General features: G+C 49.3%; 1 protein-coding gene across 12 annotated transcripts in view; it reads left to right on the top strand.

The window, feature by feature from the left end:
- CTXN1 (cortexin 1) overlaps nucleotides 1-8,027 on the top strand; it is a 53,638-nt gene extending 45,611 nt beyond the window's left edge. For 9 of the 12 annotated variants that reach the window (XM_021378310.1, XM_021378311.1, XM_021378317.1 and 6 more), the window contains 2 exons: nucleotides 5,381-5,494; nucleotides 6,618-8,027. In XM_021378310.1, coding sequence (XP_021233985.1) covers nucleotides 5,465-5,494; nucleotides 6,618-6,893 — 306 coding nt within the window. In that variant the 5' untranslated portion in view covers nucleotides 5,381-5,464 and the 3' untranslated portion in view covers nucleotides 6,894-8,027. Of the gene's footprint in view, nucleotides 1-5,380; nucleotides 5,495-6,455 lie in introns of all 12 variants that reach the window. The other 3 variants (XM_021378319.1, XM_021378322.1, XM_021378320.1) reach the window with 3 other exon arrangements.

The following is a 19,004-nucleotide window of genomic DNA, read 5'->3' as shown; positions in this document are numbered from 1 at the left end:
TCTGGTAGGCCCTGCAGACCTCCGGCTTAAGCACTTCACCTGCAGCCCTCACTAGGGTGCTTGCTTCCCTGTCTCCCTGGCGATGGTGTTTGCTCTCTGGTTGCAACAGGCGGCTGTGTGCCACGCGCGGCAATGCGACGAATATTAACAAAGGGGAATGTGTGGAGCCCCAGCTCCTGCAGAGCAGTGGAGTGCTAACACTTCTGAGCAGAGGGTGTACGTGGCATTGCTCCCCTGTCCTGCTCATTTTGCGTGCCAAATCGTCCTTCTTCGGCATTCCCAGAATCCTGGGTATGCTGGGTATGTGGGATATTCCTCCAGCTTGTCTCAGATAGGTTGATATGGGGAGAAACAGTGGGTGTGTGCTTTGAAAAGCAGGGTTGCTTTAGCAGCATCCTAAAGAATTTGACACTGTTCCTTGCATGCAGACATTTTGTTCTGCTCTCTTCATGTGGATTTGAGAATTTTAGCTCCTCAGAACTCTCCTCCATCAAAACTAGTTCCACTTTCTCTGCTGAAGACATTACTCTCCTTTATTGCTCTTGTATAATTGTAAATGTCTTCTTTTGTTATAAGACAGGACTAAGAAAGTTGGGTTTATTTAAAAGCGTGTAAACTAAGTCTCTCCCTGGTTGCTGGACTGTATCCATGACACAGTGCAATTAAACCCCGCTTCACTCATAACAGTGCTCATCTTTCATTTACATTCTTGGAACAGGTCAGCATTTCTGGTACAATTCCGCTTCGTTGTGTCAATCATGTGTGTCTTTTTCAATTTCTGCTGCTAAAATGTACACTTCTCAGTGCTAGGTGTTTGTTAACTACAGCGTTGAAAAGCCGTCTTCATCTCCTAGCACCCTAAGACAAGGTTGTTAGTGCCTTGGTGAGCTGCCTCGGGCCCTGACTCCAGAGCTAGGTTCCCTTCCCACTGATTCTTTTTATGCTTTCCCGTCCAGCAGCTAGCTCTTGCTATTGTCTCCTGGTCAAAAACCAGCAAGAACTGGGAGGGTGGAATAAGCTGATGCTAGTGGAAGTGTCTGCGGGCAGTGCAGTGAGCAGGCTGAGTCATGCCAAGGCTGCAGAGCCCCATCCCTCTGCGGCCCCATCCCTCTGCCACTGCCCACTTGTGGGATCTGTCTCCATTTGGAGGTGTCTCCAGTGGGAAGGGTAAGCCCTCCACACCAGATGGCATCCTGCGTTGTCAACACTACTCCGTGCCTCTTTTGAAAGTTAATATTTCATTAGATATTTGTCATTTGCCAAATTAACATTTAATTTGTGTTTTGTACCCGTAAAAATATCCCCACAGAGTTGCTAAATAGTTGACAATCCTCTTCCTTTGTGAGTTCTGTCCCTATTTAGCGATTTCCTTGCTCATGCATTCTTTTTTGTTACTAAGGGAACATGAATCTTAATAAAACTCAATCACATATTCCTTAAATAACAGCTGCCTTCATTTAACTACCTTACCAGCATTTTCTTGGGAAATTAAGATCTGATTCTTCACACGGTAATAAAAAAAGCAACACATTCCAAATGTGAGATAAATACTTTAATACAGGGCTACTATTTGGCAGAAAACCTTGTATTTTCTCCTGAATATGTATGTTTCTCCCTGCATTTTTGATGTCAGTTACAAGTCAGTTGGGCATCTCCAGATACATGATTTGTGCTTGAGTTGATTATATTGCAGCAGGGCCTGTTTTCAACATCTCTGGTACCATGGATTATGAAGAGGAATTTTCCTAACCCAGTCTCTGGCGGAGGGCTGTGGCTGGTGGAAGCCACTCAGCCAACCGTGGCTTCTTGGCAGCCACAAAGTAGGGATGCTCTGCCATATTAATGCAAGACATGGCATTAGGGCTCTTGGGGCAGGGTTGGACTCTGAGATGTTGTCCTTGTGCAATCACAAATGACCAGATCACAGAAGGCCCCAGTTATCCCAGTACCTAGCTGGAATACATAGGTAGCACATGGGAACAGCTCTCTCTGCAGGGATTATTGCAATTTTCAGCCCCATGGCCCCATAAAGTATAATTTCTGGAAGAATAATTGGGAGAGGGAGAGGAGCAGCCTGTGATAAGGAACCTGGTTGCTTTTGTCTATTTGATCTCTGAGCTATTCACCAAAGACCAATGAATTCAGACAATTGCTGCCAAAAATTTCTGAGTGTATCAAGAAAGTCACTGCGCTGTGTGTGGAAGTTATAGGATAATGTTGCTGAATGTCTCCTGTGGAACAGCAGCTGGTTCCCACCTACACATTTTAGCTAGGCTCTTTGTTCAGCTGTACAAAATTAAATTACAAAAAGGTGCATGGACATCTCTAGGCCCTGGCCTTCTAGGTTGGGATCTTCAGTGACCATTGGAAGGTCGTTAGAATTACAGAATCACTGAATTTCAGGGGTTGGAAGGGACCTCTAGAGATCAAGTCCAATCCCTCACTAAAGCAGGTTCCCTACAATAGGTCACACACAAAAGTGTCCAGTTGGATCTTGAATATCTCCAGAGAAAGCTACTCTGTCACGTCTCTTGGGTAGCCTGCTCCAGTGCTCCGTCACTCTGACAGTAAAGGTCTTCCTTGTGTTGGTGAGGAGCTTCCTGTGTTCCAGATTCTTCCCGTTGCCCATTGTTCTATTGTTGCTCACCATCAAAAAGGGTCCGCCTCCATCGACTTGACTCACACACTTTAGATATTTATAAACAGTGATGAGATTCCCCCCTCAGCCTTCTCCAGGCTGAACAGTCCCACGGCTCTCAGTCTTTCCTCATGTGGGAGATGCTCCAGGCTCTGAATCATCTCTGCAACCCCTCTGATAGGGTCACATGGAACCATCATCTGCTCCTGTGCTCACCCTGTGTCTGCCCATCGTCTTTCCATGGGAACAGCATCAGACTAAGCTGAAGAGCTGCCAGGCAAATAAATCAGCTCACTTTGAGGCCCTAGGGATGCTTCATTCCCAAGGCTGTCCCCATCATCATGGTTCACATCCACCTATGGGCAACTGACCTCACTGCCCTCCTCTGCTGCAGAGGTGGAGGACAACCAGTTCCTCAGATCCTGGGTTCTGGAGTGTCAGCTTTCAAGACACAAAACCTTTGAAGACCCTGGAAACTGCAGATCTCACTCCCCTTGCAGAATGTGAGGAGCCGAGTTCTGCGAGGTGCTGTGCTCTGAGCTAGGCCATCCTGTACTGACTGGGAAATGGAAATCCATGTGCTCCCCGCTCACCTGGAAAACTCCCCAGCTCAGTTCATTCACCCCCATCCTTCTCCCCTCCTGATGCAGTACTTACGCCATGGGAATCCACAGCACAAGCAAGGGAGAGTTAGAGGCTTGCCAGTGCAGGCCTGAGGGAGCCTAACTGGCTGCCTGGGCAGCTGCTATCAGGGAAGGCAGGAACTGCCAGATAAGTCTAGTATTTGCAATCTGTACTCATTGAAGATCAGATGATATATATGTCAAAATGACAGAGACAGAGAAGGTGTGAGAAGTGCTTCCCTCCACCCATGGCAGTGAGTGCAGCTCCAGTCTTCCTACATATATCTGCCAGCAGATGGTTGGGTCCTGGACCAGCACCATTTCCCAAGCTCAGGATATATATACGTGTTTCTAAGGGACTTTTTGTGAGAGCACTATGGAACAGAACCTGCCGGGGCCAAATATGCCTTTGCCCAATCAGTCATTCTTGTAGACAGTGATGGAGACCTGTCTTTGGAGATAGCGACCCTATACGTTGCCCTGGTGGCTCATGAGAGCTGGTGCCTTCCTAAAGCACTTGAAAATTGTATCTGGCAGACCCATATGCTCCACCTTGTTTGGGCTGGACTCTATCTCCAGCACTCCATGCTTGGTTGGGGATATATGGGAGGTGGGTGTAAACCTCAGCATTTAACAGTCCAAGGGACTTCTGGATGGAGTCACAGAATCACAGAATCTCAGAATTGTAGGGGTTGGAAGGGACCTCCAGAGATCATCAAGTCCAACCCCCCTGTCCAAAGCAGGCTCCCTACAGCAGGTCATCCTATGGGTGACCCACATCCTCTCAATGGGACATTGAATATAGGTGGTTTCCCTTTGGAGATATGCAGTGGGTATTTCCCTGCAGTAATGTAACTGACAAATGAGGGTAAAGCCCCCACTCAGCCTCAAAGGACATCTGAAGCCTTGACATGTAATTGGGAAGCTGGTGTTAGTGGAAGTGTCGAGACAGCTGTTTTGAGGTGGTTGGTGTTTGGGGGTTCAGAGATACCTTGGCCAAGTGTGCGCACAGATGCCAGCTCAGGGTTCGCCATCCCAATGGAGTTGGGTGTTTTGGTGGTGCTTTGTCCCAAAGGGAGGACTGGGCTGTTTTGCACAGTGCTGTACAGATGCCTATCAAGAGAACATTCCACGTCTGGCCTAGACACAAGAGATATGCTGGGAAGGGAGAGTACCAAATAACTGGGGTAAAAAGCCAGAGAGCAGCTGTGGTCAGCTCTGTCCAGGTCTGTGCCCGCAACCATTCAGCTTGTTTGCTAACAAATCTTGCTTTTGCCTGTTTAGTCTTCCCAAGCAAGGACAGAAGGAAGGAGCTTTGGCTATTAAGTGCCTCCCACCCCCGATCACGAACTGTGCTGGACTGAAAAGCACAGCATGTGGGCATCAGCCTGTCTCCAGTAGGTAGCAGATCACTTCTGCTGTGGGAAGTTGTGACAGATATCAGAGATGCTGCCTCTCAGAGCATCCTTCTGCTGCCATCACCACTTCCATTCACAGCGGCTTTTGTGCTCCTTGGAAACAGGAGTAGCTTACTTCTCTACAGATCTCAGGGCACTGGGTGACTGTCTTGCAATTGACAGCACGCAGGTCCTGGGATTCAGGAAGGTGGACAGAGAATACATTAATCTTTCTCACCTCGCTGCTGCTATTGCCCTTTATTCTTCTCCTTTTGTGATACAAAATCATTTTTAAAGCCTGCAAACACTGATCCTCTCGGTGTCCCAGGAGGTGCAGATAAAGGAAAGAGAGCAGGTGCTCGGCATGAGTCAGAGCCATGTCAAACATGCCGTGGTCCATAGCTGGCTGCCTTTTCCCACTGATAGTTTCTCCCAGTATTGCTGCCTGGCAGGCAGGGGGCATGCTTGGCTGGATGTCTCCCCGTGGGGCCTTTTTCTGCAGTCTTCACAACACTAAGAGCACTCAGACTCCAGGATGGAGCAAGGGGACATTGATAAAGATGTTCTCCTACCCAGAAGCTAGTGCTGGTCTGACAAGAGACACTGAGAACTTACAGCGTTTGCTAAATCAGGAGTGTCTTCGCTGCTTTGCTATGACTGCTAGTGACTGTGGTCCTTTTAACTTCTGTTGCTGTCTTTGTCCTTCTGCTTTTCATCCTTAGCCCAAGGAAGCTGGACCCTGGAGATCTCTGCTCAGTGATGTGGCTGTTTGAAGGCAGTTTTCTCCTGCTTCTGCTGCAATAGCAATGCTAGTGAACCCACGCAGCTGGAGTGAGGTAGGTGCTCTCCTTCTCCTTCAGGACTCAGCCCCTTCTAGGCGTGGTACAAAACCAAAGGTAGTCATTAGCTCAAGGGACGCACGGCATCTGGGCACATCACCCTCGGTGGGAGTGGGCAAACTCCAAGCTTGTGCCCATCTTGGGAGATTTTCAAGACTGGACTGGGTGAAATCAAGAGAAGCCTGCACTGGCTTAGCAGCTGAGGTCCTCCTCAGTCTACGTTTTGTTGTGATTCAGGGCACCTGGTCCCAGCTGGTCCTGCAGCACTGGGCTTGGCAGGCAAACAGCCTCTCTGGAGGGTTGTTGGGGATTTTTGGAGTGGCAAGCTCAGTACTAGCAGATTAAGTTGCCCACCTGCCCCATTCCTTTGTGTCCTTGCTAAGTGGCATCACTGTGGCTGTGCTTCCTGAGTTTGCCAGAAAACCAGGGACTCACTTATGAACCTGTATCTTTGAGGTGATACATGAGATTTCTTTTTGAAAAGTCCTCACTTTCTATGAAGCACCTCCTCCCCACTTTTCCTTCCTCCTCCCCTGTTGGCTTTCTCACTTCTTCAGCTGCCAAAAGTAAAAAAGTAACCCCTCTGATTCTTAAATTGATTAAAGCAAAAATGACTCCTGGTGAATGCTGACAGTTTAGAAGCTGGATTTAAAATAATAATAATTAAGAAAAGATTCAAGCTGGGAGTATTACTTTTCAATTGAAGAATACTCTTCCCACAATTTCTGGCTGAAAATATGTACCAAATTCAGCCCCTGGCCATAAATATCATTGTCCCCAGGCCTTTCTCTCACATATCTGACTGCTTGGCTGGCTGCATCAGCAAGCACATAACTGCAGTTCTGGCAGCAGAGACTCTTCCCTGCCCTCTCCTGTCTCTATTTAGCATCTAAGGTGCTCTTTAGCTGAAGCCCATGGCCAATTCCTCCTCTCTCTCCGTCTCTGCTTTTCCCTCCAGGAGCTCTTGGTCTGTGCAAGGGTGAATCCCAAGCAACTTGGCTCAGCTTAGCAATACTGGTGGCTATGGAGTGACCCGTGCAGGTGGTGCTCTGGGTGTGCAGCGGGAGGCTGGAGCTGGCTGCCCAACCCCCAATGCGCCCTGTCCACGTGCTCTTTGCAGCTAGCGTGCCTCGCCTCTGCCATGAATGATGCATCGACGATGGATTATGAACTGCTGTCCCCGTCCTTGGTTGAGCACCCGGCCAGCACTGCGGGCATGGATGCTGAGCAGAAAACCGTCTTTGCCTTTGTCATCTTCCTCCTCGTCTTCTTGGTGATGCTGATGGTGCGCTGCTTCCGCATCCTGCTGGACCCCTACAGCCGCATGCCTGCCTCCTCCTGGACTGACCACAAGGAGGGGTTGGAGAGGGGCCAGTTTGACTACGCCTTGGTGTAGAGGGCAGGGATGGGTCGAGCCTGGGTGCTCCGAGTGCCTCCCACCCCAGCTGGCCCCGGCCCCGGCCCCCCCTTCCTCTGTGGTGTTGCCCCGGGCCAGCAGGGATGCCGTGGGCAGGGAGGCGAGGTCGGGCTCTTGTCTGGGGTGGGTTTTCTAGGGGTTTCTCTCTTTTCTAAGCACTTTTCAGTTCTCTTTGCAGCCTGCAGCACTCTCGGCAGGATAAGTCGGAGGGGTGACGTGACTCCCCATGGGCCTCGCTGCCCACCGTGTCCCGGGGCAGTGCTGCAGTGAGGGGCAGGAGGCAACGGGGCAGGGCATGGCGGGACCTGCCCTCGGCCACAGCCCCCCCAGCTCCTGGTCTGGGCAGCTCTGCCTGGCACCAGGCTGGGCGTTGGACCCCCACCCTCCTCCTGCCTCCTGCGTCACCTCTGTCTGTGTCCTCTGGGGAGTGCTGACCGTGGCCCAGTGTGTGTGTGTGTGTGTCCCTGTAGCTGAGCTTTGTCTGTGAGGGGGTTTATAGGCACCTGACCCAAGTGTTGGCTTTGTTCCTCTCTGTGTGGCAGCCTCAAGTGCCCCCCACAAGTAAGGGGGAGATGGAGACCCCACGTGCAGTGCCCTTCTGGCCTCCAGCCCTGCAGCCTACTCTCCGCTTTACACCATCGTGACCGCTCCCTGCCAAACTGGTGGAAATGGTCTGAGCAAGGTGCAGTCATGCAGCCACTTGCAGACCTGCCTGGGAGCCCTGCGGGGATCCCTGCAGGGATCTGAAGTCCCCACACAGCACTTGGGAGAAGGCTCTCATCCAGCCCAGGCCTGGCAGTACCCAGCAGTGCCTCACTCTGCGCATCGCTGCTCCAGCAGGACCTGGGCAGCCTGGGCGTGCTCCTGCATCTGCCTAGCAGAAGGGCTGTGTAAGTAGCCGAGGGGAACTATGGCTGTCCCCATAGTGGGGGAACCTGACTATGGGAACCATGCCTCTTGAGTAGGGGTGATGCAGCTGGCCGCAGGGCTAGCTAGCAAAAGCTGTGGTGGGGTATGGCTGTGGGCTGGCAAGTCGTGTGCTAAGGGATCTGAGCCCGTGGGGGAGAACTTCCTCCTGCTCCACGGAAATAAAGCTGCACTGTGCTAACCCCACACAGCTTTTCCTCTGCTCTGTGATGCGTCCCATCGGGCACTGGGGTGTGTGGGTGCATGCCATCGCTGGGAGTCCCTGGGGTCCCATGAGCACTGGCACAGGGGAAGGTGCAAGGGCTGACTGCTGGGTGCTTTAAAGATGCAAAGGCTCAAGGGCTGCTTTGGGCACTCTGTGTTCCTGTGCCGTGGAGTGAGTTCTTCAGGTGGCTGCGTCAGGAGGGACAGAGGGGAAACAGCAAGTTACACCTACATAACACCCTGCTCTGATAGGAAAGCCCTTGGGAGATTTCTCTCTTGGGGTTAGCCAGATTAGCGCAGAGGCACTGAGTTTAGCAGCGTTGCACTGTTAGATGCACTGTTTAGCATCACCCCGACAGCAAAGAAACAGGACATTGGTAGTCAGCTCCAATGAGCCTGCTTCTGCACCTTCCTTGGTGCCACTGGACACACTGCCAAGAACCTGCATCACAGAACACACTGCACTAAACATTCACTGCACAGTTCAAGACAGCCCCTGTGTTGTGTGAGCTCTGCTCAGCACAATCACTATTCAGCAAAACTGCCACAAAGCAGCAAAAGTGGTGCTGCTCCACAAAGTTGTACGAGCTGGGAGCCAAGAGTGACCGCAGCACAACAGAGGCAGTGCCTTTCCTAACAGGGCAGCAAACATGGGGAGCAGGACTGCACTGGAGGCAGCAGGATGTTGCACTGACAGTCTCAAACAAGGTGAGGTGATAAACCAGGTACAAAATCCATCCACAGAGTCGAGATAGGATGAGCAGAAGGACACAAAGACAAGACTAGAGACAGCTACAGCACCGTGGTCCAAGGCACAGGCAGCAGATAGGGCTAGAGACAGGGCGGAAGAGAGGTAGTACCTTACAGTATACCTCAGGTAGAGACTGAAAGCCCAGCCCTGAGTTGAAGCAGAGGCTGGTTTCAGGAGGTGATGGTTAAGGCAACTAAGGACTACTGATGCATTCAGAGCCCTGACTGTAACCACTACACAGCCCTGACATTGAGCATCACAACCAGTGCAAAGTCTGCTTCTGGCACAGCAGATGCTGTGCGGTGCATCCAGCACACAGAACATCCACTCCACAGCCCAGCAACTCATTGCACAGCACAATCCAACCAGTGCCCAGCAGAACTGCCACGCACAGTGCCTACTTGCTGCACAGCACACGTCACAAGCTCAGGAACAGTCCACCCCCTTGGGCATTTAGATGGAGGTTGTCAGGCTCATTTTCTGGAGCAAATTGTTTTCCCATCCAAGTCTTAAGCCACCTTGCACCACGCAAACCATAAGGTATGATGCAGCATTTCTAACTGCTGTGGTTTAACCTGGCAGCAGCTTGGCACCATGCAGCCACTCACTCACTCCCCCCCTTAGTGGGATGAGGGAGAGAACTGGAAACAAAATAAAACCCACAGGTTGAGTTAAAAACTATTTGCTAAGACAGAAAAGGAAAATGGAAACAAGAATATGATGATAACTACACATATATATATTTTCACAATGCAGTTACTCACTACCCAATGATCAATGCCCAGCAACTCCCAAGCAGCAGCTGTCCCTTGGCCAGCTCCCCACAGCTTTGTGCCCTTCTGTATGAGGTCACATGGGATGGAATCTCCCTGTGCCCGCTGTCCTGGTTCTGCTGTGCCCCCTGAGCAGCTGCTTGCTCCCAGCAGGAGGGAGATCTGCATGCAGGCACCAGACCACCCTTGTGCCCCCTACCTTGGTCCATGAGCCCAATGGCTGCATATTGGGCCACCACTTCTGCTCGGGCTGCTGGTGAGTATGGGACAAGGGACATACATGGAGAACAGGGAAGTAGCACGTGGTGGTCATGGGAGAGGTGAGCCCTGCAGCATGGTGTGACCTCCAAGGCCACCCCTAACCCTGCAGGGCAACAGTGCTGAGGGGACCCAGGCTGGCGTACACTGAGGTATCTGAGCTGCCTGTGCAGGTGGGTGGCTGTGACGTGAAGACCCGAAGTGGCTGCTGAAGCAGGTTCAAGAAAAAGGACAAAAAACTCCAGTGTCTGTCCATCACAGTGTAGAAGTGCATCATGTCCTGGGAAGAGTGAAGAAGGATGGAGAACGTCATGGGTGGAACACTCTTTCCAGATGGTCACCAGCTGCTACTGGAAGCTTCGACAAAATGCTTCACTCTGTTGTTTTACTAATATGCACCACTCTGTGCCTTGTTTTGATAATTACCCTGTATGTTAAATTTTGGAATATGGGAAAACACTTAGCTCACCTGCCATACTCACAAGACATATATGCAACTGGTGTGATTGATAGTCCTCACAAGACACTACTCATTCCTTCTGAGTATCATGTAGCTTGAGTGACTACAGTCATGGGGTGGAGTATGTGGAATAATTGCTTAAGAGGTAGCACTGTTCAGTGGAAATTAAGGTGCAGATTGTTCACAGACGTACAAAAGCAGAGCGCAGCCTGTGTGCCACTAAATGGCACGGAAGGTGGAGCAGAGTGGAAATCCAAGGCCAAGTTCTGTGATCTACAGTAGTTCCCTAAGCAGCCTGAGGTGTTGGCAACATCAGGAGCACTGATGTACTGCCTCTAAGAGGAACAGTGCTGGGATGAGGACTTGGTGGTGCTAAACTACCTACCAAAGACTGTCATCTTTTTGACAAAAAGCCATCCTATGGTGAACTTAGCACATTATACACTTACGATACCAAAACACACCTCCATCCCAACAGCTGCCTGCCTCCAAGGTGTGACCACCTCTCACTGAGCATGCACCCTGGAGGTGTTCACAGCCAGGTTGGATGGGAGCTCTGGTCATTCTGATCTGGTGGTTGGCAAGCAGCCCATGGCAGGGGCATTGGAGCTCAGCAATCTTTTAGATTCCTTCCAACCCAAGCTAATCTATGATTCTGTGACATAAGTGGCTCAAGAGGGAGGGAAGATTAGGGAAGATCCCATTGCAGACAGGTCAGACACAGACCGTCTCTGGTCCCTGGGATCTGTCATTGGGCTGAGCCTCTCCTCCCCCCATAGGGGTGCACTTCGGGTAAGATTCGCACACTTGGCTATGCTGACTGCTTCCCTAGGAAACTTTATAATCTCTATGGAGTTGTTTTATACCTTAGCATGCTGGTGGCCAGGCTGTGTTACTCTTAGTTCTTTGCAAGTACTTTGTATTATTCTTGGTTAACCTCACACACTTTGCAGACAGTGAATTCTTCACCGGCAATCCAAAAGAACCTGTCATCTGTTGCTAGTAAACTACAATGTTCACTAAGCCAGCCGTGTGACTTTTGATCAAATGTGGCCAAAATTCCTTCAGTGCTCTGGTCATGTGAGCTCTGATTGAATGCTGTCAGAAAAACGATGAGGGGGTCATGAGTAAGCTCATGGAATGCTGTTGGATGAATTGAGCAGGGCGCTTCTTGTGAGTCCGAAGTCATGATGGTTCCTATGTTGAATGCACTTGGACTTATAGTGCCAAATGGGATCACTCAGAATACTGTCCTGCAACAGCAGCACAGCCCGACCCATGTAGTGTCAGTGTTTCCCAGTGCCACACTGAGCAGTACAGCCTCTGTTTTCACTTTGTGGGCTGCTTGGGTACTGCAAGGACACAGTGCTGTGCCCAAGTGCCATCACACTGATACTTGTCTGTTCCTAAACCTCCCACCACCCTGCCTATGCTGCACTGCTTGCCTTCCTTTCAGCCAGATGGACATGGGCCTCCTGCACCTCGGTGAGATGCTTGTGCAGTGTGTGTTTGTGTTTTTGGGATATGTTCTGTAGTCGTTCCCTTCCCATGCTCTCTGAGTTGCTGGCATTGTGCGTGCACACAGGTGCCCCGTGTTCCCCATCAGCACCAGCAGAGCACTTTGCACTGCTTGTCCTGTGCAGTTTTCCTTTTGGCTTCATTTCCTGCCTAGTCATTAAGGGCTTATTCCATCACCATTAGCTTCAGCCAGGGAAATGCAGGGGCTCTGCTCTGCTCCACACTCACCCCCTCTCCCGGAGCTGTGCCAGATGCTTGGTGATGGACCGTTTGCTGGAGCTCCTCTGGAGCTGCAATGCTTCCTTTGTGGTTCACTGAAATCAAGATCAGAGCTGCGGTGTGAGGCTGTGCAAGGAACCAGGGGACAGGGGCTGGAGGGGTCTGGGGTGAAGACCCCAGTGGAATTCCATGGGGTGGGCTGGAGGCATCTCAGGGCCTGGGGGTGGGAGAGAACCTGCTGCATGGATCTTGCCCACCAGAAGGGCCCTTCTTCCCTGTTCCCAAAGCCCACAAGCCCACCCATGCTGCCACAGTCCTCCTCCCTGCCCTGCAGCCTGCAGCAAGGTGATGCATTTTGCTGGCATTGTGCTGTTGCCCAAGCTTTTGGTACTGCTGCAGCAGGCAGGAGGGGGACCTGCTGGGGGCCAAGGGCTCTGGGACATCGCTGTTCCCATGGGGGTAGTGGAGGGGCTGAGTGCTGAGCACTCCCAGCCATGCTCCTCTCATTGCAGCCTCACAGAACATCGGCAGGGTCACTGCCATGGGTAAGGCTGTAAGCAGGGGGTGTCCTGCAGCCCCTCCTGGTGGACCCTGGAGGCTGGGGGGCCTCGTCCTTGTCCTTGTAGGGACACATCATGGAGCAAAGCACAGACACAAAAGCCCCCACAATGTCCTCAGCTGCCTGAGGTCGGCTCACAGGGCAGGACAGGCTCTGCCCCAACCCTGGTTCCCAGATGGGTGAGTGGCAGCAGTGACACAAACGGGGCTGTGTATCCACAGCCTCTCTCCTTCCCCACTGCAGGCTTTGCCAATGTCCTCACCCTTCTGCTACATCCCCAAATTTCTCCCTCTCCTGTCTTGCATGGAAGGAGACAACCTGCTTTCTCTTGGGGCCAGATGTGTTGCTCTCTGAGAATGCTGCAGGGAAGGCACACTGTAGGGGTGATGAGCAGTTTCTCAAAGCCTTGGTTGCCCCTCTGCAGCTGCTCCGCAGTCCAGCACTTACAGCACAAAGAGACAATTCTACCCGGCACTGGGAGATGTAGCAGCCCATCTCGACCCCCTCAAGTTAGTGTTTTTTTCTTCACTTGTGTGTTGGTTTGGTTTGGAGGTTGGCATACATAGAGCGCTACGTAGTGGGACTGCAGTTCCAACTAGATGAGGCTGTAACAACAGTTGCCTCTTCTCTCTTCTGTCATCACCTTTTCTTTTTCAGGCCTCTAGCAGCAACCCAGCTGTACAATCTGTCCATCTGCTGCTGGCTATTTTCAGAGAGGTCAATGCCCTGTATTGATTTAGTGACTCAAATCTTCATCCCAAGCAGCAGGTAAGATGCCTCATTCTGGGGGCTTGTGACAAACGTATTTCATTGATAAGGGTAAGAGGGATGTAAATCATTGGTGGAAGAATGTTTTGTTCTGGTTATGCCCTGATCTGGGCAAATGTGTTTTCGAAGTGGGAGAAAATACAGCACGGGAAGAAGCTGCCAGTCCTCCTCAGCCTGATGGACAATATAATGCTGGTTTTATTTCTTTTAAATACGTGCTTTCAGCAAAGGGATGCTGTGACAAAGTTCATCCAAAACTCCAGACTCCTGAATTCTCCAGACCTGCAGAAATTTGCTGCGTCTCTTGTGACGAATGCATTGCCATCTGTTCTGACAGGGGATCCTCAAAGTGTCAGCCACAGCGGAGCACTAATTGAGATGGCTGTTCATACTACAGCTGTCTTCCTGTGCAGGCAGAAGCCCATCCTGCAGCCCCTGAGGAATCTGGCATTCTCACCACACACCATGGAATTAAAGAGATGTAATTCAAATGGTAGTTCAGCATGCCGATAGCTCTTCCATACATCTGCTGGGTCCTCTATAATGTAACCTCAACAACAGAAGACATCAGCTCATTGTTTTAGATGTGAATTACTGATGTGTGAGCATTTCAGTGCTGTTGGGATTAATTAGCACAGCACCAGACTTTGGACTGGTACCTTTTCCAACTTCTGCACACTGAGCAATACCAGATAAATACTTTTGCTGATATTTGAGTGAGCAAGACTGAAATCACTTGGCTGATCAGAGTGTGGAAACCTGTGTGTTCTAGAGGATAATGGCTTGTGGAGCCATAGGCAGTTGAGATGGAAGGGTCTGCTGCTCTGCTTCTTCTGGCTGTCAAGACTTAAGGAAACATGCTGGTGCACACCAGAGACATGAGATCATTCCAAGAGGAATCCTGTTCAGGATGTCTAGAGAGTACACATGCAAGTCTTGACAATACTGACAGTTTTAAGAGTAGAATTTAAAAACAGACATGCATCACACTCTTTATCTGCATGCCCTCTGCTTTGAGATGTCCTCATTCCCCATTGTAGAATCATAGAATGGCTTAGGTTGGAGGGGATCTTAGATCATCTAGTTCCAACCCACATAAATCCCCCCTCTCTCAGTTTAAAGCCATTCCCCCTTGTCCTATCACTATCAGATCATATAAAAGGTCAAACTTCCTTCTGCTTGGCAACTCCCTTTGAGTACTGGAAGGCTGTAATGAGGTCTCCCCCAGAGCCTTCTCTTTTCCACGCTAAGCAAGTCCAACTCCCTCAACCTGTCTTCACAGGAGAGGTGCTCCAGCCCTTGAATCATCTTTGTGGCCCTCCTCTGGACCTGCTCCAACAGCTCCACATCTGTTCTGTACTGGGGACCCCAGGCTTGAACACAGTACTCCAGATGGGGCCTCACAAGGGCAGAGCAGAGAGGGACAATCACCACCCTGCCCTGCTGGACACCTTTCTCAGGCCTTCCGGGCCGCAAGCACACACTGCTGGCTCATGTCCAGCTTTTTGGCCATTATGACTCCCAGGTCCTTCTCCACAGGGCTGCTCTCAATGAGTTCTTCTCCCAGTCTGTACACCTATCTGGGATTGCCTCCACACAAGTGCAACATCGTGCACTTGGCCTTGTTAAACCTCATTAGGTTCTTGTGTGCCCACTTTTCAAGCTTGTCCAGGTCCCTCTGGATGGTGTCCCTTCCTTCCGTTGTGTCAACTGCACCACTCAGCTTGGTGTCAGCAGCAAATCTGATGAGAGTGCACTCAATCCCACTGTTTATGTATTTGATAAAAATGTTGAAGACGGTCCCAAGACGGACTCTTGTGGGGACACTGCTTGTGACCGGCCTCCCTTTGGACATAGAGCCATTGACAAAAACCCTTGGCTGTGACTTTCCAACCAATTCTTTATCCACTGAATAACCCACTCTTCAAATCTGTATCTCTCCAATTTAGAGATAAGAATGTAGTATGGGACCATGTCAAAGGCCTTGCACAAGTCCAGGTAGACGACATCAGTTGCCCTTCCTACAAAAACTACATTAAAACAAGTGCTTGTCAAGCTTCTAGTTTTAAGCTTTTTGACTCCCTGCTCATCCTGGCTTATATTGTTTATGTGGTTCTATACTGACATATAGTAAAAGGCTACATTTTCTTGGATGGATCATGGAGGTTGCAGTACTTCTACCAAAACTCCAAGAACTATGACTTGTGCTCCCTCCTCCTTGATTCTCTGGATTTGCTCTTCCTGTCCTTGCATAAAAACATTAAAGTTGCTTAGTCTAGTGGCAGTGGCTTCTCATCTGTTCAGCACGGCTCTGGCTAATCCTGCCCCAGAATTTGGGCAGGATTAGCCCTTTCATAGAAAATGTAATAAGAAGAAATGTCCAACAAAAAGTAATCAGTCAGCAAAACCATGAGAATTGGCTTACTTGGTACAAAACTTACTGAAAATCTTCCTTCTCCTGTAATACTTTTATTTTGCACTTTTTATGGCATTCAGAGACATTACTGGCTATGAATAACCTCATGTATTTCCTGTCAAGGCCAAAGTTACTGCACATACTGTATTTTCCAACAGGAATAATAAAGACAGAACTCAAACTGGCCACTTACTTGGAGATGAATGACACAGAAAAGGACTGAGAGTGCCTGTCTGATCCATGTCCCCAGTTGTCTTCGTTCTGATATGCTTGCACACACATTTAACATCGTTGCTGGGAGCCACAAAAGATCCTCAGGTATCTTCCAATAATAGTTTCAAGTGGCCACATGAAATGCGGTGAAATCTTTGTATGATGCTGCTTCTTTTCATCACGTTACATCATGACTATGGCAGTCTTTGAAGGTGCAAGACCCAAATTCACTGCCCTCCTTGCCCAGGAGTGGTTTTGGTTTCATCATGCAGTTGCATGCGCTCGTGTGCGCTCCTGTATGTGCTGTTATTTGTTCAAGTTGGGACTCCTATAGGATGGAGAAGAGACTTTCTATTAAGACTGGAGTTCTGCGTGCCTTGTGCTTGATCTGGACATTATTGGCTATGCTCCTTCTTGCCTTTTGCCACTCTTTAGTCACTGCAAAGTATTATCAAGACAGTGGAGTGCAACTCAGCAATCTTCCCGCAGCAGCATATTCACAAAGACTTGGCACAGCTGACAAAAATTTTGGGAAAGAGTGGGGATGAGACTATTAGCATCCTTCATCTTGTCCTAGGCAGCCTCCTCAAGGATTCCTGTCAGCACCCAGGACCGTGTAAGGAAACTACAGCCACATCACACCTGCAAGCTGTATCAGCATTTTAAGGGCAGCAGTTATTTAGCTTCTTTGCCAATAGACTCTTTCCAACAGGCAGTAGCTGAGCTGATGAGGAAGATGCAGAAATTTGAGGCTTGTTTCTTACTGACAAGAGAGAATTTTTGGCTGTTGTCTTGTATTTTGGGAACGGAATTATTGAATAAATAGCCTCATGATATATTGACAGAGCTTTCAGTTCACAGAGGTGCTACTCAAAGCACAATGCTGTGTATAATCTATATGCTACCTTTTTAAATGCTACTGAGAAGATATTTAATAAAAGAGGGTTGGCAGAGCATGGGTCACAGTAGAATCTGGAGCTCAAGTTGACATGAGTCATTGTTGTAGAGTGTTTTATATGTAACAGCCATATTTTGGTGTGCGACAGCACAGGTCGTTACTCAGGTTCTGTTCTTTGGTCTGTCATTGCTCGTGATCTGACCTTGGACAAGTTGTTTAACCTTTCTGGGATTATGAATGACTATAAATGTCTGCATCACTCACATAAAAGCCTGAGATCACTGTGTGCTGTTTTGGATGGCACTCTCTGGCTACACTGGAGATACTCATTTTGCCTTTATGTGCAGAAGTGAGTCTGAGAGCTGAGTTGTGCTGTGATAACCTTGTACAGATGGAAAAGTAGAAATATCTGAGTTCACTTGAAAGCATTTGTCCCAGTGAGCATAGGAGTGCCCCAAATTATCTGCCTTTTTCCCCATATCTGTTATCTAAATAATGGAGGATCTGAGAGCTGGGTGAGCTGGAGAGCAAGGAACAACTTCATGGCATAAACAGCTGTCTCTCAGTATGTCGCCTTGACACACTTTCTCTAAGAGTAAGAACTTAATCTTTGACATATTTATCAGTTGGTGATTACATTAGGATCCTTTTGTAGCCATCAGTACAGACTGCAGAGCTGATCTCAGTCCAGAGATCGCCAAGCTCCTCGGCACCTACCTTACCCACTCAAGGCTGGAAACCTTCCTGCAGGAGCTCTGTGAAGCAACCATCCTAAAGCTCAGGCATGTCTAATCTGTGGATAAATTCAGACCCAGACAGAGGCAACGGACTCATGTAGCCCCAAACAACCCATGCTTAGTGATGACTTCAGCTTCTCTGCCACTGTGAAAAGGCCTGGGATGGAAATGCTCTTTGCATCTGACTGCTCAGCTGACCACACAACACAAGCATCACTGTTAAGAATATGCAGCTAGTTGGAAGACACCCTGCGTGTTTCTGGCATATATAACTCTTCTGCATCTTATGCAGGCTGTTTTGGGAATGCTGCTGAAATAGTTGCTACTCTTGAGTGCTAAACACGAGCAGCCACTCTGATGACCATACTTAGCTTTCTGCACACACAGCTTGGCCCTAACAACTTGTTTCTGGGTTCATTAGCCCAAGAAATCCTCTATGGCATTTGTAGGTTGCTGTACACCAGGCATTAATACTACTTCTACTCTTTGGTTTCCAGCCTGAAGGAATCTCTCATTCCTCTCCTTGATGCAAAAAGACCCCAAGTTGTCTACAGAGTGCAGGATGCACTCCCAGGTGAGGTTCTCCTCTCTCATGCTGCTTCTACCTGGAAAGCAGCTGCTGTCTTCAGGAGAGCACAAAGACAGCTAGGACTGCTGGCAGCACAGTCTGCCCATGATCACCGCCATGACCTTCCTCCCTGTGCAAGGGCACTTGTACTGCCTCGAACATCCAGTGACAGTGAGGTTCTGGATGTTCAGGGATTGACATTTTCTTCCAGATTCTCATTAAAACTGATGATAGTGCATGCACCTCTGAGTGTGGTTTTAGCTTAATCTAACTGGGGTTCAGTGGGAATCACAGTCCATGTGACTGTCACATCACTACAGATGTTAGCAGCAATGAATTAGCAGCAGGTTAAGACCACTCAACTCTAATGAAATTACCCAAATTTTGCCTACTGAATTTGGAACAGGGTTGCAGATACTGTGCTACTCGAGTAATAAGTAATTTAATTATATTCATGTTGTATACACACTTTACTTCCACCATTGTACAATCCACTGTTGGAATGCAAACACGTGAATACTGATTTGCTGCGAAGTTGTGCAAGTTTGGGTGCCAGGTGGGCTCCCACAGAGCTAGCACACCCCAGGATTTTTTGTGATGCTTCTTTATACATATTTTTGTCACTTGCCCACTGCCCTGATACAGCCCTGATACAGGGCTCATCTCCCTTTCTGTAGGCTATGTTAGTCATGCTAATTAACAACACTTTTTTTTTCAAGGTGCTCCTATCTTCAAATACAAGTTTAGTCATTTTGTTGTGATTAAGAGTTCCTCCACTCAATTAATTAAGCAGTTTCAAGGATGCTCATCCTGACCTAGAT

Source organism: Numida meleagris, chromosome 27, assembly GCF_002078875.1.
Source record: "Numida meleagris isolate 19003 breed g44 Domestic line chromosome 27, NumMel1.0, whole genome shotgun sequence".
Classification (NCBI taxonomy): domain Eukaryota; kingdom Metazoa; phylum Chordata; class Aves; order Galliformes; family Numididae; genus Numida; species Numida meleagris.
Note: the sequence above shows the minus strand (reverse complement) of the source record. Positions and strands in the feature narration are given on the sequence as shown.